The 24,901-nt window shown below is 29.7% G+C and overlaps 3 protein-coding genes and 2 non-coding genes across 5 annotated transcripts; all 5 read right to left on the bottom strand.

The window, feature by feature from the left end:
- Positions 1-5,890: 5,890 nt before the first annotated feature.
- Positions 5,891-6,581, bottom strand: LOC137826447 (protein RSI-1-like). Its single transcript, XM_068632411.1, has 3 exons — positions 6,433-6,581; positions 6,309-6,342; positions 5,891-6,214 (listed from the first exon to the last, which is right to left on the bottom strand). The coding sequence occupies exons 1-3, from the start codon at positions 6,508-6,510 to the stop codon at positions 6,033-6,035; spliced, it is 294 nt and encodes a 97-aa protein (XP_068488512.1). The 5' UTR covers positions 6,511-6,581; the 3' UTR covers positions 5,891-6,032.
- Positions 6,582-8,012: 1,431 nt separating this feature from the next.
- Positions 8,013-8,086, bottom strand: TRNAN-GUU (transfer RNA asparagine (anticodon GUU)). The gene has a single exon. It is a non-coding gene; the product is annotated as a tRNA-Asn (tRNA).
- A 454-nt stretch (positions 8,087-8,540) lies between these two features.
- On the bottom strand, positions 8,541-8,614 carry TRNAN-GUU (transfer RNA asparagine (anticodon GUU)). The gene has a single exon. It is a non-coding gene; the product is annotated as a tRNA-Asn (tRNA).
- Positions 8,615-16,503: 7,889 nt separating this feature from the next.
- On the bottom strand, positions 16,504-17,398 carry LOC137825837 (probable calcium-binding protein CML23). Its single transcript, XM_068631623.1, has 2 exons — positions 16,843-17,398; positions 16,504-16,722 (listed from the first exon to the last, which is right to left on the bottom strand). Exon 1 carries the CDS (start codon positions 17,289-17,291, stop codon positions 16,869-16,871), a length of 423 nt encoding a protein of 140 aa, XP_068487724.1. The 5' UTR covers positions 17,292-17,398; the 3' UTR covers positions 16,504-16,722; positions 16,843-16,868.
- A 4,936-nt stretch (positions 17,399-22,334) lies between these two features.
- LOC137825836 (taxadiene 5-alpha hydroxylase-like) lies at positions 22,335-24,799 on the bottom strand. The gene is made up of 4 exons (XM_068631621.1): positions 24,098-24,799; positions 23,407-23,848; positions 22,918-23,105; positions 22,335-22,834 (listed from the first exon to the last, which is right to left on the bottom strand). Exons 1-4 carry the CDS (start codon positions 24,587-24,589, stop codon positions 22,532-22,534), a joined length of 1,425 nt encoding a protein of 474 aa, XP_068487722.1. The 5' UTR covers positions 24,590-24,799; the 3' UTR covers positions 22,335-22,531.
- Between the last annotated feature and the right edge of the window lie 102 nt (positions 24,800-24,901).

Genomic DNA, 24,901 nt, shown 5'->3' with positions numbered 1-24,901 from the left:
ATCCAATGAATTTTTTGTAGAGACAATATCCTTTAACTTGAAAGAGGATTTGATTTGTTTACCTTTCACACAAGCATCACAAAGCCTGTTGTTCTGAAATTTAATGTTAGGCAAACCAGAAACTAAATCTTTAGATTTCAATTTATTCAAGTGATTTGTGTGTATGTGAGCTAACCTCATGTGCCACAACCAAGACTCATCACTTCTGGACAGCAAGCACTCATTTGAAGAGTTAGTTTCCATGATATTCAACAGATAAATGTTATTCACTCTCTTACCAGTAAACAGTACCTTACTAGATGAATTACTTGAGATTGTGCAGCCAGTTGACTCAAAATTCACTTTGTATCCTTTGTCACAAAGCTGACTTATGCTGAGAAGACTATGCTTGAGTCCTTCTACATACAGCACGTTCTCAATGGTTGTTGAATTCCCTGTTCCAACAGTTCCTCTGCCCAAAATCCTCCCTCGGTTATTATCACCATAGGTTACATGTCCTTCTGCTTTGAGCTTCAAGCTGGTAAACTTTGTAAGATCTCCAGTCATATGCTTGGAACAGCCACTGTCCAAGTACCACTAATTTTTCTTGCTGCCAATCTGCAAAATAGAATAAAAATGATACAAATGGTACCCTTTTCAGTATAGGGTCCAGCACAGATTAAAACCTTCTCTTTGGCAGCCATTTTGCTAAGTTCTTAGGCACAAGATGCTTTTTAGCAATGCAAGATCTAGATGTATGACCAGATTTCATGCAGTAAAAACAGGTTACATGAGATGCCTTTTTGCCACTGTTAAAAGCTGAAAAAACTGATTTTGCTGGAACAAAAAAACTTGAAAGCTTTTTGACATTGGTTACATTTCCAGGGGTATAACCAAGTCCATTCTTATTGAAAACAGCATTCTGTGATCCAAGGAGAGACTCAAGGTTTTCTCTTCCCTTGGTGAAATTGGAAAGGGTTTTCAGCAAATACTCCACTTGTTTTTCCAATTTTTTGCAATTTTCACAGGATTTAATAGAGGCATGCAAGCAAGTTAGTTCAAGGCTTACCAAATCTGTTTTGGCTTTATGCAATTCTTCCTCAAGTGTTTTTACTTTAGGTGCAAGCACATTATTTACCTTTTGCAGCTTATTGCATATTACAGCTAGCCTATTGGCTTCATCATGTGTTTCCTTGAAGGCAGCAAGCAAATCATCATAGTTATCAGAATCAGCAGAAAAATTACTTACTGAATCAGAGCTTGACTCCTCATCCTTCATCATGAAGCACAAATTGTTCTCCTCATCTTCTGTTGAAGAACTGCTGGTTGATGATGCTTCATTTTCCTCCCATGAGATGTAGGCTCTTCTTCCCTTGTTCCTTTCAAATTTCTTACTGGCAGATTTGTCCTTTGTTTGATTGTCTGGACAATCTGTTTTGATATGCCATGTTTTGCCACATCCAAAGCAAGTATATTTAGAGGAATTTGAATCATTGGGTTTAAGATACCTTCTTTTCTGCTGGTTCCTATTTTTGCTTTTCTTTCTCAGGAATTTGCTGAATCTTTTTGTAAGAAGGCTGATTGTATCATCATCTTCAGCATCTTCTTTTTCTTCCTTGATCTCATTTAGTTCAGTTGCTTTCAGTGCAAGACCTTTGGGTTTTCTCTCTGTTGTTTCCTGCTCTTTAAGTCTTTTAAGCTCTAGCTCATGCTCCATCAGCTTTCCAAACAGTGCAGCAGTTCCCAACTTTGACAGATCACGACTTTCAGAGATAGCTGTCACCTTTGGTTGCCAGCTTCTGTCGAGGCACTTCAATATCTTTATGTTGAGTTCCTCTCTGTCAAATTCTTTTCCCAAGCCAGTGAGGTGATTCACAATATGGGTGAATCTTTTCTGCACATCAGCAATGCTCTCCTCGGGTTGCATTCTGAACAGTTCATATTCTTGGATGAGAGCATGTTTCCTTGACCTCTTCACATCTTCAGTACCTTCATGAGTCACTTCTAAGACTTCCCACATCTCCTTAGCTGACTTACATTGAGATATCCTGAAGAACTCATCCATTGTCAATGCAGAGGTTATGATGTTCTTGGCCACAAGATCATGTTGAGCCTTCCTCCTTTCGGTCTCATTCCATTCTGATCTTGGCTTTACCTTTTCTTCATCCTTGACAACCTGCATTGGCACATAAGGTCCATTGACCACAGCTTCCCAAATTAATGCATCAATGGATTCCATGAAAATTCTCATTCTAACTTTCCAAAATGCATAATTCATTCCATTGAACATAGGTGGTCTATTAACAGCAGAACCCTCAGCAAAAAGCACATTAAACTCAGACATTATTACAAACAAACTTGATTAAAATACAAGTCCTAGCTCTTGATACCAATTGTTGGGTTTAATAGTGCCAAAGTTCAAGAGGGGGGGTGAATTGACCTTTTAAAACTTTCTCGCAGAAACAGTGTTTAACACAGTTTTGCAGAAAATAAATCGATTTATGTGAAAATGAACAGATTTATTTCAACACTGTTTTTGTTTGAAAAGCTTTTAATACAACAAGGTTAATCACAAGATTATGCAGATAGATTTTCCAGATGCACACACAGATATCATATTGAAAAACAGTGAAATACAAAACAGCAAACTTCAATTTCAAGCAAGTGATTAAGGTTCAATTGATAGCATGCCAATTAATTGAGTAACCTTTACAAACAACCTGTTCCAGTGGCTTTTAACAAACTATGAGTGTTCTTCTTGATGTCAAGCAATTTTCCAGAAATTAAGAACAATGAATTACAGAACAGCAAGCTTCAACTCTAAGCAATTGTTTAAGGTTCAATTAATAGCTTTGACAATTTCTTGAGCAACCTATCACAGTCAATCTATTCCAGTGGCTTTTAGCAGATTATATATGTTCTTATCAGATTCAAACAACTTTTTCAGAAATTAAGAACAGTATGCACAGTGCCCAGAAAGAACAGATTTATTTTCAATTGAACAAATTTATTTCTTTGCTGTTTTATCAATTATGCAGAAACGAAATTGCAGAGAGTGAGAGAGAATGAACACAAGCAGTTATACTGGTTCACTCAACTGAGCTACATCCAGTCTTCACCAAAACCAGGTGGAAATCACTAAACCACAGTACAACCAAGTACAATTCCCACTGTTCTTGAAACCTACAAGAACTTAGGTACTCTTGCTGAAAAAACCTATTTCAGCACACACACACTCACTCTTCAAGAACACCTATCAAGAAGAGTGTTCAACCAAACTATTACAAGAAATGAGAAGTGAAACGACTACACCTGATTGAGGATACAAAGATCTGCCTTAAACCAGTAGGCAAGATTGCTAGAACAGTAGCAGCACCTCACACCAAGCTTTTGGAACCAAACCAAGAACAAGCACTTTGTGATTTTCGAAATCTTTGAAGAACAAATGATAATCCTTTGTAAACTTTTGATTCTCTGCTGTCAAAACTTGTTTTTGCAAATGTATGAACGGTTATTAAACTCAGAAAACAAGTTTTCATTTTATAGAAAACCAACTTATAACAGATTTTTGAAAAACAGTTAAAGCTGTTATAAAATGAACAGATTGAAAAGAAAATGAACAGATTTATTTTCAAAAAACAGTTAGAGAATTTGTTAAGTGAGGAGACTTAGTCAACCATTCTGGTGCAGAGATAAAACTGAAAAACGTTTAAGCTTGACATGGCACCAGAGACAAAAAGAATCTATTCATTTACAGATGAACAGATTTATTTTTCAAAACGAAAACAGAGAAAGTTTAACTATTTAAAACTCAGTCGTTTTGAAAGGTAGAAGACTTAGTCAAAATACATGATGCACAAAATCTAATTTTTACAAGACTTAGCCAAGGCATCAGTGTAAAAAAAGAATCTGTTTATTTAGAAAAGAACATATCTATTTTTATGCAGTAAACGTGTTTTTTTGTAAAACATGTGAAAAACAGTTTAAGAAAACTTATGCTTGTTCTTATCACATGGCCAGTGGTTATGAGGTGAGTTACTCAGCAAAAAGCCCACTCTTAGACAACCTCTAACCACTACTTAAGACATACTTAAAGCAAAGCAAAATACAAATGAAATGTACATATAAGTCTTCATCAAACACAATCTTGAAGGGGCAGCAACCATCTTCAACATGTGCTACATAGGTTCACCTGCAACATATATTGTTATTAAACTAATTTTTTTTCATTTTAAGTTTCTTATGCAGAAACTAAGAAATATATTTATTGCAGTATTTATTACATAGTAATTAATTTATAGTTTTATTGTATAGTATTTAATGTCCTATTTTTATTTATTTATTGCATTTACTTTGTAGCATTTATTAATCTTCAAGACTTATTTATTAAATTTTAATATAACAACATTACTCATATGATTATGTGAAGTTTAAAAATAATCATCTTTATTTGGATGACTTATGTAAGGCTATTCTCACCATCTATAAAAAATAATTAATACACAAATTTCAACTCTTACTCTTGTATATTTTATCAGTTTTTTAAAATATTTTATATTTACATTTTTTAATGTTTTTATCTCATGATTCAAAGAAATTTTAATATAAATTTTAACTGAAGTTCAAATAAATTGTTTAACGAATATTTAATTACTTTGTTTTAAAATATTTTTTATAAAAAATCTAGACGATGTGAAATTGTTAGACGTATCAAAACAAGTCCTAAAATCGAGAGATTTAAGAGGAATGAGAATTTGTCTCCGAAATTACTATAAAAAATATTAAATGAAAATTATTTTTAAAAATAAAAAATAATTAGTTGATATATTGATATTGTTATGGTCAATCACCACATTTGAAGTATTGTTTGTTTTGAAACTGGGAACTCGTCACAATTTTATCCTTAAAAGGTAAAAAATTATCTTTAAAAGTAATTGTCACATGTTTTTATTAGGAGGAATATTATCTTTTAGTTTATAAAATAATATATAATTTAATCAAATAATGATTAATTTTTTTTTAAAATTAGTTATTTTTTAATAATTTTTTTGTAATGAACTTGGTGGAGATTTTTAAGAATTTAAGTATAAGATGAATGATGAAAAGATAAAATTGTGTAACATAAAGAAAGAATGGAAGACCTAGAGATAACTTTAATGTTTTTGAATTAGATATAATCACCGTAAGAAAAACATTAAATATAAAAATTAATTTTAAAACAAAACTTTAATTTTATTAGCTTTTGTTTAAATTGGATTAATATTTAAAATAATTAATCACACATTTGATCTTTATTAAGAGGAAGATTGACTTTAACATACAATTAATTGAGTCTTTTACCTTTGTTTTGTGTTTTGTAAAATTAAAATCTTTATTACTTCTCTTCAAGATTAATTCCATATTAACTTTAATTTTTCCTTAATAAACAACCATTCTTATAATTTTTTTTAGTAATAATTACTTTTTACTCATGAATATCACTTAAATTATTATTTTATATAATTTTAATCGTGGTCTTTATAATTTTTTACTTTTAATTTATATATCCCATTAGAGATTACGATAAAACATACAACTTAATATGATGACTTTATAAAATGAGAAGATAGCATACAACATTCATTGATAAATTAAGAATTAAAATATTACTAATGTATTAAAAAAATAAATCATAATAAAAATATTATAAGGTACAAAGCAAAAATTAATAATTAATTAGATTTTATTAGTTTTTAATATAACAATAATGATTAACAATAACGAATCATTAATATTATAATTTTTTTATTTTGAATTAAAAATAATTTTAATTATATTTTAAGCTATAACGTAATAATAATTTAGATTTATATGTATTGTTTTATTCAAGTATCTTTTGCTCCTACTCTTACTAAAGCAAAACTTAATGATCTTTTGTTGTGTTTGAGCTAAAAACCATTCTCATTCTCCTTGGAAGGTAAAAATACAATCTGTGAAAGAAGTTATCCATGTAGGGATGGAGAAATGGTGAAGAATTATATATATATAGGATTAGAAATGCAGAAGTGGTGGGTTTAAGGGCACTTGGGTCGTCCTTCCTTGGTCTTCCAGGTGTTGTAGCAAGGGCAGAGTTGCTTGTTTCCATAGGTACCAGGAGGCACGCATAGGCATTTTGCGCAACACTTCTGACAGAAAAACATGCATGGCTTCTTGTGTGAAGTTGCTGAGCAACGGTACGTACACCTCCCTTTACAATCTGTTCAATCCCAACCATTCATTCATCATCATCATCATCATTCAAATTAACTCAACCCCTTCAAACCCATAACTATACATAACATGCTTTTTACCTGAAGCCCGAAGTGTTCCACTGCGCGTATAAGCCTGTTCAAACATCACAAATACACTTGTATTGTTAGAGAATCATTATGCTTTTCATCAAGTCTTCTTCTTCTTGTTGTTTTTCTAACGTACCTGAGCTACATCAGAGAATGAGACCAAAAGAAGCAAAGAGAGGGCAAGCATGATGGGGCTGTAGGAACGTCCTGCCATGGCTGTCAGAATACAAGCTTTTGTTATTCCTTTTTAGGCATTGGAAGGATATTTATACAAGAGAGGGTCCGAAGCTAACAGTGAAAAGTAAGATGAAGAAGAAAAATAAATTAGCAATAGAATTCCGTTGTTTAAGGCGTTGAAAAGGGTGGTAGGAAAATTGATTGGAAAAGTTGCATGAAAAAGTGAGCGATAACAGCGCCATATCTTCTGTAATGTTTGTTTTTATTCCCTTTTGTCAACTCACGAACATGCTCCTTCTTCTTTCTCTTCTTCTCACTCTTTATTTCACCTCTTCCCTCCCTTGTTGCCTATAATGTAGAATCACTGTTTCTCACAATACTTGATTGAAATGTAATAAATATATAGAAATTTAACAGGGACCAATGCTGCAAGAAGCACACAAGAGTTTTGTGACTCTTTATTCCTACATCTCCATACCTTCTTCTCTTACCTCATACTAAATACTAAATGTAAAAATATAATTTTTTCCTTTTTTTTACACCTCCATACATAATCCAAAAGATGTTTTTGGATCGGAATCCAAAAGATATTTTTGGATCCGGAAGTCTTCCTGAGATTTATAAAATCTGGAACTTTTTTTTACATTTGAAATAAGCCTATGGATTATATAATCCAGTTATATTTTGAATTACATAATCCAAAAGTCAATCTCATATTTAGAAAAGACTTCTGGATTATGTAATCCAGAAGCTAATCACACATATGAAAAAAAAACTTCTAGATTACATATCCAGAAACTAATCTAATGTATAGAAAAGACTTCCAAATTATATAATCCAGAAGCTAAGACTTAAACTAAACCATGATATTTTAACCATGAAGTTTTAAAATATTGTATTTAGATAACATATTTTATCAAATTAAAAATAATTACCCTCTAAAAATCCCAAACCAAACCCATGTTTGGTCTCTCCTCACAGTGTAATTTTATATCCTGTAAAACATTGGAATGGATGAAAGAAACCTGATCAGAATTAACTATCTTAATTATCTTATTGCATTTCTTTGTAATTAACTCTCAAACAATATAATATCAGTCTCATTATTAGTCCTTCAAACAAGCCAACAATTTCTTATGTATCCCAAAATCAACCCAATAACTGTGTATTATTTCCTTATAATTAGCTTATAAATCTATTAGTATTTATTTGATTTCGTTCCACTCCATATATAAAGAGTAAATCTAAACAGAAAAATAAACTCTGTTAAATATAATGCCCAAAATATATACAGTAAAGGTAAACAATACAATGATTAATCCATATGTAAAAAATTATGAGAGTAATTAACAAAAAATGAAATCTCAAAATTTCTACAATAATTTTTTTAAATATGTATCAATTTTCTTAATGTATTTTCGCTGCAAAATGAAATTAAAAAGTTTAAAAAAATATCGATAAAACCATTTTATATTTTAAGAAAAATTTACATGGAAAATTTAAAAAAAAATGTTAAGTAACAAAAGATAAATTAAAAAACGCTAGAAGGAGGGGTTGAACCTCCGACCTTGTGGTTAACAGCCACACACTCTAACCAACTGAGCTATTCCAGCTTGATAATTTCTAAAGGAATAACTTCTTATAATTTTACACATGTTCATAATTAATATTTTTAAATTAGATCAATATTTAGAATATACTCAGTATTTAATTATTTAATAAAGGTTAAATTGATATTCATAAATTATTTTAACCCCAAAAATTATGCAGAACAATGATAAAAATTAAATATCATGTTAAAGCATAAAATAAAGCACAAATCTACATGTGCTAGGAATTTTTAATCCAATTGAGCCTAAGCAGAGAAAGTTAAATAATATATAAGAGAAAAATTCACAACCTCATTTTCTTAAAGAAAATCGATGGAACCATTTTATATTTTAAGAAAAATTTACATGGAAAATTTTAATAAAAAATGTTAAGTAACAAAAAAATATATTAAAAACGCTAGAAGGAGATGGAAAATTTTAATAAAAAATGTTAAGTAACAAAAAAATATATTAAAAACGCTAGAAGGAGGGGTTGAACCTCCGACCTTGTGGTTAACAGCCACACGCTCTAACCAACTGAGCTATTCCAGCTTGATGTTTCTTAAAGGAAAATTTACAGTTTTCTTATTTGTAAAAGAACAAAGTCTTTAATGATTCAAACTTTTGTTGGAAAAGACCATCTTTGAATACATTTGTAACGATGTCTCTACACTTTGTAATGAAATTTTTATCTGAGTTTGAGAAATAATAACGATTCATGTAGATCAAAAGAAAATATGGAAATTTAAAATATACAACTGGCAAAATTTGTTTCTTTCCACAAATGTAATTTTCAAAATGAGCATGTTTTACTCTGACTTAAGTAGGTTTTGTCTTTAAAAAGAATAATTGAAATCTTTTAATTGATATTGATTCATAACTAATTGAAACGCACATAAAAATATTTTTTAAAATGATTTTATTTTATACTTTCTTGTAGTATGCAAAACTAGTCATGTGGTTTAAGTTGCTAGAATTGCATACAATGATGAATTTCATGTCACAAGTAACTAATCATGATTATAACTACACTATAAAGTGAAATTATTATTAGTCCCCAAAAACCAAAAGCTCAATACAGTTCATTAGCCGAACATTGTGTCTGAGACAAGACTACTTTAAGGTTTTGAGGATGTTGAGATAATCAATGTAATAATTTTGTTGTCTTAACCAGAATTATTATTTGTGTAAAGATTCAACAACCAGCTAGGTAAATTAATCTTGGTTTTGTCTGTTGTTACGTACATCTGCATGCAGTATGCATGCACTGTCGGAATGTGATATGCTGTATAATCAATGTGAATCATGGGTCTCAATGGGTGCTAAATATTCAGTGATTAAAAAATATAGAAACAAAATTTTAGTGGAACTCTTAAACTTTTGTTATCAAGATAAAGCTTAGTTCGCTTGCTTCACATTAGTTTTGAGATATAAAAAATGAAAATAATTTGAACTGAATGTGCAATTAAAACCGAAGTAATAAACTTGATGACTACAATTTCTGGTCCAATAAAAAGAAAAATGGGTACCAACACAAAAGGAAACTGTAGAGGTGTTGTACATTTTTAGAAATCAAAATTATTTTTATTCCGTCATATTACAACAGCAGTTAGAATTTGCAAGAAAATTGGGGAATGGTTTTTGCTTCATCACAAAAAATTTGACCATGTTTCAACATCTTTAAAGTATAAAGTTTGAAGTGAATTAGTAAATAATGTGATGAAGGAGCATCCGAAATACATATATTGGGCCAACTAGGGTCATGGTTAGAAGAATGGAAGAAGAAAAAGAAGGAATTCAGAAAACTCTATTTTTATGCATAATTAATTTTTAACTTTTCTTCCAAATTTTATAGTCTTATAAAATTGTACAAAGTAATATAGGTTTTATTTTGGGATTGTAGTTTGGCCATTATCTTGGATCATGTTTTGAATCAATTTCCATGAGCCATGTTTTTGGTCAATTTTCATGGATCATGTATTGAGTCAATTAGAATAGGGTGTAAATAGAAAAAGAAAGAGTCTAACTATAATTACAATTGCGCCGGCTTGGACCCAATGCAATTCTAAACCATCTAGGGTGCACAAATATATTACTAGAGTGCAAATAGAAAACATGGAGTGGCAAGGAAAACATGAAGGTCCACATGTCATCTCCTTAATGGAGAGGATTCTCACAAATGCCAAAAGGACATTTGTTTTCATGGGAATTGAGAGGATTCTCTCCAATTAGAGGAGGACATCGGTCAATATCTAATTTGAGAGAATTTGCTCCAATTAGAGAGAGTCACTTTTCCTTCTATGAGTGGAGAGTTTTTAGGGCTAAAGCTTGCACTTTGACTACCAATGACACTATAAATACAAGTGTTAGTCCCCTTGTAAATTAGCTTTGGATAGACTATTGAATTGTTGCCAAAATTTCAATATCAACTACTCTCTTAACTCACTCTTTGCTAGTCTTAATTCTAAGTGTTTTAGTAAGGAACCTCTTATGAGTTGGTCTAACCTCTCTTAAGCTTCAATATCATTCTCCATACAATACTTCACAATTTCTTTCACTCATTTTAGTCATCAAATCCCGCACCCCAAAATATAAAACAAAAGACTCATAACAATGCAAGTTAGGATTGATTATAATTAAGAGGGAATAGTAGCATTTGATTATTTTAAAAGAAATAATCTAAAGACGAAGCAAAATGCTTGAGCCATCAAGTAAATTTTGTGCTCATATTTGCTGAGCATGCGTTTATAGAACGAATGTTATCACCCTTTATAATTGATAAATTTTTTAAAAAAATATTAAATACTAGTTATTATTATTATTTTAATAAATCTTAATTAATAATAAATCATGTATTATTAGTTTTTTTTTCTAAATAAAAACCGTTTATCTGTAATTTTTATTTTGTCTAGTTTTTTTCACTCAATCATATCATTAGAAAGCAAAATTAAGAGAGAAATGGAGAATATTAGTTTTCGAGATGTAGTGGATTAGTTTATGCACTTATTGTTGTAGTGGATTAGTTTATGCACTTATTGTTGTAGTGAAAGTGATTTAGATTTCAGATGTATTTTTTTTACATTTTTACTTTTCTTGTAATATATTCAACTTATTTTGAATATTATGTTATAAATCTATCTGTGTTTTGTTAAAGAGGGATCATGATGAGGAGTTGTCTTCTGTGTACAACAAGTTGTTGAGGTGTAAAGCTTTGCTTTCTGCACTTTTCACTGTTTGGAGGGTCATGAAGAATAAGATTGCTATTAGGGTCAATTTGAAAAGGCGTGGTATATTGGTTGAAAATACTTGGTAAAGTTTGTGCGGGAAGGAGGAGTCCTGTCGCCACTTGTTTTTTGATTGCGGATTTGCTTGGCTTGTTTAGAGTCATTGTTTTGGGTGCCTTGGTGAGTCGCTTGTGTTTCACAATAATCTTGTGTCAATTTTTTTACAGTTCAGGATGTGCAATGCTTCAGGTCTGGTTAATGATATTTGTGGTGCAATTTGGGTTGAAGTAGTGAGTGAAATCTGGAAGTACATGAACAATGTCATTTTTAAAAGGGACATTGTTAATGCGTCTGAAGTGTTCGCAATGGTTCAAGTAAAGGTTTGGTCTTGAATTTCTTCAAAATCTCGTTTTGGTGTGTTCTTCTCATATTCTAGTTGGTGTTTGGACCCTTTGGTTTGTATAAGACTAGTTTCTTAATGCCTTGTTTGAAAAATTTTATTTTGTTTGGTTGTGTGACTTTGTCAATATGGTAAACTTGGTAGGAAGAGGAAAAAGTGTAATTTTATATAAGAGTTGAATTATCCTAAAATAATTTATATTTATTATTTTTTTATTGCTGATAAAAAATATTATAAATCGTTCTGCAAAACTAACTCATGTTATATTTCTTCACAATTAAAAAGGATTCTGAACTGTGTTAATACCAAGGATATTCTGGTTAATTTATAATAACTGAATTAATAGTAACTGTCCAATATTTTCAACTATCTCTATTAACACAAATAAAAATACGGTCTTTAACAGTATGGTTAATTTCATATAATGTCAAATTAATATACAATATTCTGTATTATCTTACAATATTTTCCTATTAATCTTTCTATTTACTAAACAAAAAATAATTACTATTTATTATATTTTCAAGACGTTATATGTATTTACTGTTTCATTCACTTCTTCATAGAAAATTAATAAGAATACATTGCAAAATGGTATATATAACATTACTCAGCATGTAAAACTACGAAGACATCAATGAAAAAATTACACATCTTCTTTCAACTTCTTACTTAGTAAATAAAGTAGAAAATATTTATAGTTCTCATGATTTTAAGTAAATTACCTACTGAATTAATATTTTCTTCCTATGGTATTAAGAGTCAATGAAAACAAAAATACTGTAAAAAGATGCTTTACGTAATATCAATTTGACACGAAAGAATCCCCCTGATATGAACGAAATCAAGGTGCTTCCATATGTTGCCAAGATATTGCCATTAATTCAATATCTAAAAAATGGTTTTGTGAAGAGACAAATTTTTCATTAGCAAAAACTAAACATAAATTATAAATTATATGGTATGAAAATGGGCCTAAAATAAATACTCTTTTCATAGTTTTATATTAATTTAGTTTAAAAAGGTAAAAATATGTTCATTTACCCATCCTTTGCTTATAGTGTTGGTATTAATTCCTACTCCAACACAATTTATCAATATTGCTACTACTAATAAATATATATTGATACTGTTTCAAGAAATTTGTTAAATAATTATCTGAGAAATAAAATAAGTAAGAAAATCAAAATAAAATTCTTTTTACATGTTAAGCATTTTATTTTGAAAAAGAAAATTGATGAGAGAATTTTCGTTGAAATATGCATTTAAAAAATACTTTATTTTCTTATAAATGTTTATTTATAAATTTATCGAAATGTTCTCTCGATAACTATTTTTAGATTTTTTTTCTCCCATACAATAGCAATTATGCGCATTATAGCACATAATTTGAGAAGAAAAATAAAACAGGGGAGTGTTAAGAATATATTTTCTAAACAAAATAAAGTTCGTAGTAAAAGTATTTTACTTTTGGCAGTAATGTTCGGAACCTCGGTCCAAATATTTGGCTATGGTCAACTCGACTTTGAGTCAAAAAAACGGATCATGGGTTCAGTCCAGTTTTAATAGTAAGCTCGATAAAAAATAATTAAAGAACAAGAAATATTAAGTTTGGTCATTTGTTATTATAATGTATTCCTTAGTTAAATATATATGTGAATATAAAGCTTATATAAGTTGTTAATTGAATATATATGTTAATAAAGCTCTTAATTAAGTAGCAAACATCCATGAATAAAGATGTACGAGATTCTCTTCTGTTGTTAGTACCGTGAGAGATGCTCGTAGACAAAATATCTTTTTGTTATATATGTTTTTCGTCGATATTATATTCTCGTAAGTGAAAGTTGTTAAAGGAATAACTATAGGTTTGAGACCCCCGAAAAATGTATGCTGTTTTTGAATACTTGAGATTGAAAGTGATTACCCAGTACAGAGCATTGTTCCAGTACACCAAGAGGAGATCAACCAGAAACAAAGTTCTCTGTTCAGCCCAATCGACGTCAACCGGCAAAAACAAGTATATTTAAAAATAAATCAAAAAATATATTACTAATATTTTTTTAATGAATTTCAGAATTATTTTGAATGGTGTGTATAAAAAGAATGTCAAAATATAGGGAAAGAATGATAAAAGATTAAAGAAAATACGTGAAATATGTAAGAAATAATTGGAAAAATATAATTTTATTTATAATTAATAATGTTAATTATTATTTATTTATATTTATTATTACTATTATAATAAAAAAATACTCATAATTAAGTATAGTGTCCCATAATTAATTATATACAAAACACTTAAAAATAACTATTATTTTAACAATCTAAATAGATTAAATGTAACACAAGTGATTATGTATCCTTTTTGAGAGAAAAATTGGGCATACGCTTATAAAAACTCTCATCTCTCATCTCTCATCTCTCATCTCTTTCTTTTCCTTTTCTTTTTCTTTCACACATTAGATCATTCAAATGATCGATCATCTCCTCTTTCTTCACATAACTGCTGCATCCTCTTCCACCGCAACAAAACCAAACAAATACTTACATTTTATTCTAAACCTATGCTGATAAAGCGAAAAAAACTGCTATCCTTGACGCTGACTCAAAGTAACTATGAATCCATAACAATGAACAATTAATAGCAATACCTCTCAAATAACAATTTTGCATTCATTTAGATTTATGAAAATCCTACAAACTTCTACATTTACAAAACAAAAATAAAATGAGATAAATTACCTAATAACAGAGAATAGTACGTGTTTTTAATTATGAGAAAGAATTAAATTATTTCTTCAAACCGAAAAAGGCAAATTTGAATTTTATAAACCAATTTTATCTGACGAGTTCCACAATTTAATTCAAATACCAATTAATCATTAAAAATTTATGGTTATAATTATTTATACACATTTTGTATTATCAAATACGAAGAATAATTGAATAGTTTAATAATTTAAAACTAAAAATGTGTGTTCAAACTAAAAATGGCATTTATGTATCTTTCCCTCCGTACGCAACAGTGTAGTCCTTTTTCTTTAATGCGACCTTAAAATGTTGTAAAACTTCTCCACGACTTCAAGTTGACTGCTAGCAGCGACATCATAAATATTTCTAAGTTTTTTTTATCCGATTGTGTTTTTTTAAAGCTGCATAACATTGGACCAAGCTCTTGTCCCAATTCTGTAATTATAAATTTTGTAATGACGTCTCAACTAATGTTAGACATATAAATTTTAAATAATTAGTAGGCAAAAATTGTATATACATAATTATCTAAAATATTTTATGATGCTTATAAGATACGGCTTCAATAAAATGATTGGACTATAGTAAATTACAAAAAGAAAATGATAATATATTTTATACTTTTAATATTTTATAGGAATAGAATTTTATATGTTCTTACCATAAAATTTTAACTCCGTTATATAAAAATATATGTGGATAAAAGTATTCCTAATTAATTTTAGGAGAAAACAATATAGAAAGTTATATAAACATCTTCGTATGTATAAACTAATTTGTTAAATTTTTTCTTATATTAGCTTCTTCAAAATATTTTTAAAAAGTAGATATATATAACTAATTTTATCATGTGAAAACTTGTTTTTTTTATTTTTCTCTTATTTTTTAAATGTTTATAAAAAACATTCAAAATGATTCCCTCTAAATTCACTTGACACTCAACTCTTGTCTCTTTTTTTTTATACAACATATTAGGAAGAAAAAAACACATTTGTATAATTCATTTTGTAAAGGTTGCTATAGAGTATAAAACTAATTATATCATATGAAAACTTATTGTTTTGTTTCTGTTTCTTTTTTTTTTAAATGTTTATAAAAAACTATTAAAAAATGTCTTTTCAACTAAAAACACATGACACTTTGTCTCCTTTTTATTGAATAACCTCTACTGATTATTTAAATTATTTTAATCTAACACCATACTAAAAAAAAACACATGTTGCATAATTCATCTTCTAAGGGGATACTATAAAGTTGAACAAGGAACAGATTTTGTGAATTTAAAATAAAAATCATAGAGTGTTGATTTTGTGTTCTAAAAAGATATGTTAATTAGATAATAACTTACATATAATTTTTAAATTATCATAAAAACTAAGGAAAAAATTATAAGTTACATATTTCAATTAAATATGTAAATTAGAATCATTCAATAATGCCATGTCCATATCTGAATAGAAAGCTGGAGGGAAAAAGGTTAATTTTGGACTTTTCTTTCTGTTAATAAGAAACCCTAGAAGTTAATATAATTATAGAAAAAAAACATTTAGAAGGTGTGGACCAAAAACTGAGGAAATAAATACATATGAGGGAATGGTTCTATTGTAGGTAGTGGGTTATTAAATTTGCTAGTCTTTTTGACTCCCAAACCCAACCCACCCTATTCAATTTGAATTCAACTGCGCGTTGAGCCAGCAACACCACTCCCTTCACATCATTCATCATCACATCACGCAATGAACCGTCCCAGACCGTTCACGCGTTTTCTCGTTTATATTTTTTCAGTTTTTAATTCTTTCAATTCCAAATTGCAGATATCGTGCATAGACACTATCAACCAACCATTCATAATCTTTTATACATTTTATAAAATTAAAAATAAGAGTAGGTCAAAACTACCGTTAATTAATCGTTACTTAACAAAACGGAAACAGAAAACCAACATACTTTACAAATTTTCCTCTGTTAGTTCCTTGTAGGTCGGACACGGTATCTTATATTATTCCAAAATTGGCACCACACGATAAGAAAGAAATAGTTTGAAGAGAAATAAAAAAAAAGTGTTGCAGTGCATGAAATTAGAATGGTCATTCGATTCATATTTTTTTAGAAACAAAAAAAAAATAATGCAGTGACTATGGAATTAAAAAAACAACGGTAGGTTTCCATGAAAAAACAACAAGAGTTATTATCAGAATAACTAGAGAACTTCGTCCTACAAATTTCACTTCTACAATTACACTACTCCTTCGTTCTTCGATCTTCTTCCCCTAACCTAACACCTAAAGCCACATGTCACGGTAGAGAATGTACAGAAGATGTTAACAACTACGTTATGTGCAATTCTTACTTTCCTAATAATTGCTTAAACGAAACCCTGACATGAAGAAGCGTAAACGTACCTTTCAACAATGAAATCGCGTTGATTTTAAGAGCGAGCCATCATCTTCTTGAATTCCTCGAAGTTAACGCTACCATCGCCGTCGGCGTCAACGTTGCTGATCATTCTCCGGCAGTCGCTAAGGGAGCACTTCTCGCCGAGCTTGCTGAGCACGTCGTGCAACTCCTTCGCAGATATAAGGCCGTTCTTGTCGACGTCGTAGAGATCGAACGCGTCGCGGAGCTCCTTCGACTCGTCGTTTCCGGCGTCATTGCAGTGGAAGTCCGCGAACTCCTTGAGATCGATGTAACCGTCGCCGTTCTGGTCGAGCTCCTCCATTATGCGTTTCAGTTCCTCCTTCGTCGTTTTGGATCCGAGCGTGCCAAGCATGTCTCGTAACTCCGTGATCGAGATTTTTCCATCGCCGTTCTTGTCGAACTTGTTGAAGATCTGGCGCACCTCATCATCCATGGGGTTGTTTCAGTACAAAAGAGTGAGAAACGAAAATGAAAATCTCTCCTGTTAGGGTTTGTTTGTTGGAGTTTTATTCTCACACTAAACAGAACGGCGTTATTTATGGTTGGGTTGTTGTATTTATAGTGAGCCGTTTGTTTCACGCGGTTTCTTGCTTAGCGCGTCAATGACGAAGTGAGAACCGTAAAAATAAGAGTGGGTCCTGGTGGGTTTATCAACGGCAGTTGAGTGTACTGGAAGAGAAGGGAACCATGACGTGTATTCACGCGTCTCAGTACACGTGAATTAACCCATCAGAAGATATTTTGTTTGAGGAGAATGGAAAAATATATTTAGAAACAATTTTTGCATTAATTATTTAAAAGTTTTGTTATTAATTAAATTTAAAAAATACAAACATTTTTCTAACAGAAATGTATTAATTTAGGAATAAAATAAAAAATATTTATTAAAAAAATAAAATGATTTTTTTTGCTAATTTATTTAATATAGAAAAGGAATTTTCTGATTTTGTTCATGTACAGATTTTTTTATAAAGAAGGAAAAAAATATAACTAAAAATATCTACTGTCATGTCAGGAAAGCGTGAAAGTTATTAAATATTATTTGTTTCGTTTAAAATATTTAATATAATATACTTATTATTACACCCGAATGCACATTATAAATGTGTGTGTGAAGTGAATTGTTCCTATGTAATTGAAATAAATAAATCAATAAGCACTGTTGTGATAAGTTTAAAAGAAATCTTCAAAGTATATTATGCTAGGTAGTCACAAAATCAAATTTATTTGTTTATTGTTTAATTTTCTTAATAATTTATAAATTGGCTTTAATTCCATCATTTCAATCAGTATATCATGTTGAGTATATAATTTTAAAATTTGTAATAATTATTCCCATGCTTAAGATATTATTTGTAATTAAAATTTAATTTAAAATTTCACTCTTGATTTCTATTTAAATAGCATGTTTCTTTATCTTAATTTTACATATTTATATTCACATTTCTTTTATAAATTCTCAAACATCATGAAAATAGAAGATTAGTTATACTTTTGTGCCTAATATAAGTGTGATACTTAACTATTAACAATTACTTTATAATGTACACTATTTTATTGATGTTTTGTTGGAATTTGAAGAAAAAGTAATTAAAATTTTAAATTGTTTGTATTGAGATAAAGATTATGAAAAATAAATTAAATTTATGAAAAAGTCTACTGTAATGTAATATGTAATAAGTATGATAGATAAAATAATTTTCTAAAACAAATAAAAATATAATATTATAAATTTATCCTTGTGATTAAAATTAAAATAAAATGAAATATGATTAATTTTTTTTATATATAAACAAACTAAAGTTTATGTAAAAATATTTTACTAGTTTTTATACATAAATTTGATTTAAATAAAAATTTTAAATTACTAAAAATTCTACATAAATAATAAATTATTTAATGTCTTGCTTAAATAAAAATTTAAAATACATAAAATTTATAAATTATTAAATTTTAAATAAATATAGATTCTAAATTATTTAATATCATAATTAAATAAAATCTAAAATAAATAAAATTTCTAAATTTTTCAAAATCTTAAATTATTTAATTTCCTACTTAAATAAAAATTTAAAATAAATAAAATTTCTAAATTATTCAAAAATATTAAATACAAATCTTAAATTATTTACTTTCTATTTAAATAAAAATACGAAATAAATAAAATTCTTAAATTATTTAAAATATTAAATATAAATCTTAAATTATTTAATGTCTTATTTTAATAAAAATTTAAAATAACTAAAATTCATAAATTATTTAAAATCTTAAATAAATACAAATCTAAATTATTTAATTTCTATTTAAATAAAATAAAATTCATAAATTATTCAAAATATTAAATGAATACAAATCCTAAATTATTTACTTTGTATTTAAATAAAAATATAAAATAAATATTTTTTTTTTAAATTATTCAAAATTAAAAATAAATACAAATATAAATTATTTAAAATAAAAATCTAAAATAAATAAAAGTGAAGAAGAGCAAAAGCTCAATAACAGCAGCATATATAAACTTCCTTTCATAACTTCACATAAGTTGATAGATTTACAAAATTGTTAACAATGGTTCATAGAATGTTAAAAGTGAGTCTCATACAACAAACTAACCATGCAAACCTCAACTAATGAAAGCAAATCACAGAACCAAAATGCAGTAGAAAACAACTCTATAATCACTCAAGCAATAGATTATTCTATAAAAATACACTCTTCATCGGTTATGTTTCAAGAATAATCAATTATAAAACAAACCCATAATCAATTATGTAAGCAAAATTAACCACTGATTATCTCTATAAAAAAATGTTTCTAATTGATTATATATTAAAAGATAACCAATCATCTTACCATTGATAATCTATTATGTAATGGTCATAATTAATTCCTTCTTCTTCTCTTTCTTTATTTTTCTCCATGAAAGCTGACATCAATGGATTGCACCTCAAGAACAACCTCACTAAACACGATCACCACTTAGCTCCAAACCTCACCAACTCAAAGCAACACATTAAACCCATTTAATGGGTATTTAAGAATGAATTAAAACCCTAAACTACATCGATCAAAGAAATCCTTGCAACATGCATGAAGCCACTGTGCATTCAGAACAAATCTTACATGGAAAAAGTGAGCAAATATTATATTATATTATGGAATTAATTATATATATAATTAGTTATATGTTATAAATTTAACATATATAAAAATATGTATGTTACAACCATAACCTATAATCGATTATATATATAATTGATTTTATATATTTTTAATAGTAAGATATAATCTATTATACATATGTAATATTTATATAATTATAATAATATTGATTTATAAGAATAAATATGTATTTGGTGTGTTGTTAAGCTGTTTTTCCTTGTGTTTTTTTTTTCACCTCTGCTAGAATGAGAATAGTGTATGTTCTTGTAAATCAGCGTGTTTCTGCGTTAACTCGTGAATACAAGCACTAACTCGTGAATACAAGCACGTTTGCCATTTTATTTTTGTTTTCATCAAACTAAATCAGTAAATTCGAACACAACATTGTAAATCATCGTAATATTTCTTATGATGCACTAAAATGAGAACAATGCATACTCTTGTAAATCCGTGTCCATCTTTTTCTGTTCATTTATAAATATAAATACAAACACGTTGGATATCCACATTTTTATTTTCATCAACATTAGATGAATGAATATGAACACAACATTATAGATTACCATACTATTTCACATTATGCGATTTTATTCTAAAAATTGAAACAATTGAGGTGATATACAAAACTATTACTTTTTTGGTGTGATGTCTCAAAAAGACCTTACCCATCCTAGTACTTCTTCTTCTGTCAATCTTTTACAACAAAAAGTTGTGTTCCTTGTTCACAGATTTTTGAAAAAAAGGAAGTAGGATTCCTCAAACACAATTATCTATTTTTTAAATTTATTAATTTTTGAAATATACCGGTCTATACCGGATGAACCTTATTATTTAGTTTAAGTGATCGACTAACCGGTCAAAAACACATTTAAAGTAATTACGATAATAAAAGTTAAGGCAGTTGCAAAGATTCTTTGAGAATTAGGGACACGTCTCACCAAATTCGGATAACCTCCCGAGAAATCAGGAAACCTTCCTAAAAATAAGTTAACATTGATATATAATAGATTCGGTCATTATAACAAAGAGTCTATGACCAAACACTATAAATAAACTATCTAAAAAGGAGTAAAATACGTTTTTGATTCAGTTCTTAATGTACACTCTGAATATGAGTATTTGCTTCATCGTTGGAGTATTTTTTGTATGTCAATCCCTGAAAATCATACCACTATATTTCAAGTTCTTCAAAAGAAAATGAAAGACACACGTAAGAAAGGCATAAAAGATCAACAATAACTCTTTCGATGCTGACCGGTACAGTAAATTTTATGCAAAATTACATTATTAATGTAAAAAAAAAATCCTATAGTTAGCATTAAAAAAAATATACAAATGAGATTGAAGAATCATATAATTGCATGAAGGGTGAAAAGCAGAATTGACTAGACAAACCAACTTATACTTATTATTAGAAAATTATGATAACTACAGTTGCTTTTCTCCAAATGTGTTGATGCCAACAGATGCAATGCATCACGACAAGACAACAAGTGTTAAATGGCAAACAATTTTGTCGTGCATGCAGATAACAAAACATAGAAAACTATGGAGTTCTATGAATACCAAGTAGATGCCCATTTATTGCAAGAAAATTTGGCACCATCAGCGACACAATTTCACATGGCCAGCTTGAGTTATGTGGTTTATGGTTTGAACAACTGTCTCACTTGACAACACAACAAACAATATCCACAATTATTTGGCTCCTTTTATAGGGATAGCGTGTATCTTAAAGCATAAGTATGACTTTAAAATCTGTAAGAAATATATTTTTAATGATTAAATAACTCAATATTTTGTTCTGCAACATCCTAAAAATCTCACCTAATGTTAAAGTCAAAATGAATGGTTATTTGTAAACAAATTCCTCTTTTATTCATTAACAGAGTTTTAGAGTTTTTCAAAACAAAATGGATATTATTTTTCTTTATCCTACTAAAGTATTTTTTTAAGACCGGACTTAATAAAGTTACCAAATATCAAAATGAATTATATTTTGAGCAAAAAGGATAATAATATGAATGTACTAGAGTTAACAGACCCTTTTAACAGGCAACAATGAGAGAATGATCGGAAAGACTTAACACTTCTAGCTATATCACTTCATTCATGTGATTCTCATCATTTTACGCGTTGTAAGCTTTAAATACTGTTCTAATTAAGAATGAAAAAAAATTAAAAATAATACTTTTAAATGCAACTTAATTTTATAAATTCAAAGGTTTCTATTCAGTTATATCCTATCAAATATTTTTATAATCAACATGAGTTTTTAAGACACATTTTTCATGTCGACAACTGCTAGCTCATGTGTATTGAAACTATATATTTATATGTGTATGACAGTAATCAAACAGTTAGCCTGGAGATGTATTCAGCTCCTTTATTCCGGCTGTGAAGTCTGAAATCCTTATTTTCAAGTGTGAATACAAATAAGGTAACAGTTACTTAGCATTGACTTATTTTTGGTACATTTTTTCATAAGACCAACTGTTATTGAAATGAGCATTAAGAAAGTCTCCTAGGCCAAATTTGAATCAGTAGCCCTTGAGATGGTACTGGCATAGGATCCCTACTGAAGAAATTGTCTGAACATAGCTTCCAACTGAACCGGGTGACTAGGTAATGAATTGAAACTAGAGTTTCAAGCTTGGAGAGCTCATACCCTGGACATATTCTTGCTCCCCCTCCAAATGGGATGAAGCAGTAGGGTGCTACAGATGAATGGTTTTCAAATCTACTAGGTTCAAACTTGGACGGCTCTGGAAAAATGCTGCTATCCATGTGGGTCATTGCTGTGACCCAAAAAATCTAAAAACGTGTAGAAAGGATTTTATCAGTAACATAATTGCATGGAAAGAAGTTTTAATGACAGGCAACAGAGTTTCAATTACCTGCCATCCTTTGGGTATGAAGTATCCATCGTACTCAATATCTGTTGCAGCCTTTCTGAAGCCACCAAAAATAGGAGGAAACATCCTAAGAGTTTCCATTGCTACTCTCCAGGTGTACTTCATCTTTGAAAGGTCTTCCCATGTGAGTGCCTCTCCCGAGGGCTTGCCTTTTGCTATCTCTTCCTGTTCTGCAAGCATGAAATCAAATGAGTTTAATTTCTACGCTTTATCATGTTATAAAAGTTAACAAACTTATTTTAAATGGTGGTTTGTCATTGACTATAATAATGTAAAAACTCCAGATTGTTAAAGCATATACTGTTTAATCCAACCAAGTGTTTAATGTCTATGCATTGTCAATGTAAGATCATGACAAATTTTTTCCTGTTTTAGTTTATACAAATAAAAAGTGTTAAATCAATAGTGATATCTTTCTAAGGAGTAAGTACTGTGTAGATGACAATGCGCACACACTTTGTTGATTCATACCTTGAAGAACTGCTGCATAAATATCAGGTTCGTTGGCTAAGAGTCGGATGATGAAAGTAATTAGAACAGATGAAGTGTCATGGCCAGCAACCATGACAAGCTTAATGTTGTCAAAGATTTCCTTTTCGGTCATAACTTGTTTGCCATCTTCATCAACCATGCCTAACAAGCAACTAATCAAGTCTTGGCGTGTAGATGCTGCATTTTGCTCGAGTTCAATCCTCTTCTTGTGCACAATCTCCTTCAGCATGGTCTGGATTCTTGCACTTTCCCTAAGGCTACGATTGTAGCGTGTGAAGGGTACGTTAATTGGGACTGACCACATTCCTTCTATCATCGCTTGGAAGGGATCCAGGTATTGATCTCTTTGTTTTCCACGCTCAAGACCAAACAAAAGAGAGCAAATTATATTGAATGTGAGAGTCTTCATCAGGGGCAGTACCTGAAAGAAAAACAAGAATAAAAAGGGACAATGTTTTTTCCCAATCTAGATTTGCTTTTCCTTAACCCCCAAAAGAGAGTGTATATGTATAATAAGTTACAGACAGGCTACAATCCAGCATGTTTTTTGGTTTGCATTTTGTTAGGATTTGCTACCCAAGTGTCTTATTTTCCCTCTCCACATGACAAATTACACTGCTCTTTAATCAAACAGATACTGGGTAGTAAATTGTAAGAACAAAGTACATACCTTGACTTGCTGTTTCCCCTGCCAATGCATCTGAAGGTGATTCCTGACTTCTTCATCCATTTTTCCAACATACCTCTTCAAGGATTCCGGCTTCAGAAATGAGACAAGTGCACCTCTGACTCGGCTGTGATCTTCACCACTCAGTTCCAGCAAGTTCCGGTCACCTAGGATCCTTTTGATGGATTGTGTTTGCTGGTTACCAATTGTGTTACCGTCACTAGAAAATACAAACTTATTTGCAGCCTGTCCATAGATTAAAACTGTAGGTTTTCCGAAGAGGCTTAGCTTTGAAATGGGACCATACTTGTTGATTCTTTCTTGAACCCATTTTTCTGCGGTGTTGGCACGCATAGCTTTTAGAAGGCCAAGACTTTGGCCAATAATAGGTATTCCAAGTGAACCAGGAGGAAACCTTTTGGAGGGGTTTCTTTCTCTTCTAAGCAGAAGAAGGATTGGGATGAACAAGAGGAAACTTAACAAAAGAAGACTCATGGTTCAAGTTTTTTTTTTCAGATTCTCAAGGTGAGACTATTTATGTCAGGCTTTTGTATGAGTGTTTCTCCTTTGCTTTTATCTCCAGATTTATGCAATAGATGGAATATTAAGCACACTATTCTATGTTCCTTGACATGATTCTTCTTTTGTCCCATATGTATATCATCTCGTACCTTTTATAATTGGTTTTGGGCCTAACTCAATATCATATACTTTGGCTCTTTTTCTTGTCAAAGTGGGACTAAATCACCAGCCTTGTGGTTGCAATTAAGGCAACAACCCAAGAGGCTGCACTTAAGACAAACGAAA

The sequence above is a fragment of the Phaseolus vulgaris genome, chromosome 8 (genome assembly GCF_000499845.2).
Source record: "Phaseolus vulgaris cultivar G19833 chromosome 8, P. vulgaris v2.0, whole genome shotgun sequence".
Lineage (NCBI taxonomy): Eukaryota > Viridiplantae > Streptophyta > Magnoliopsida > Fabales > Fabaceae > Phaseolus > Phaseolus vulgaris.
Note: the sequence above shows the minus strand (reverse complement) of the source record. Positions and strands in the feature narration are given on the sequence as shown.

Excerpts from the sequence above, each read along its gene's own strand:
- LOC137825837 (XM_068631623.1), bottom strand. The coding sequence starts at position 17,291 with ATGGATGATGAGGTGCGCCAGATCTTCAACAAGTTCGACAAGAACGGC.
- LOC137826447 (XM_068632411.1), bottom strand. The coding sequence starts at position 6,510 with ATGGCAGGACGTTCCTACAGCCCCATCATGCTTGCCCTCTCTTTGCTT. Across the intron at positions 6,343-6,432 it reads CATTCTCTGATGTAGCTCAG|GCTTATACGCGCAGTGGAAC; the intron begins GTACGTTAGAAA and ends ATGTTTGAACAG. Across the intron at positions 6,215-6,308 it reads TGGAACACTTCGGGCTTCAG|ATTGTAAAGGGAGGTGTACG; the intron begins GTAAAAAGCATG and ends GGGATTGAACAG.
- LOC137825836 (XM_068631621.1), bottom strand. The coding sequence starts at position 24,589 with ATGAGTCTTCTTTTGTTAAGTTTCCTCTTGTTCATCCCAATCCTTCTT. Across the intron at positions 23,849-24,097 it reads AGGGGAAACAGCAAGTCAAG|GTACTGCCCCTGATGAAGAC; the intron begins GTATGTACTTTG and ends TTTTTCTTTCAG. Across the intron at positions 22,835-22,917 it reads TCATACCCAAAGGATGGCAG|ATTTTTTGGGTCACAGCAAT; the intron begins GTAATTGAAACT and ends ACACGTTTTTAG.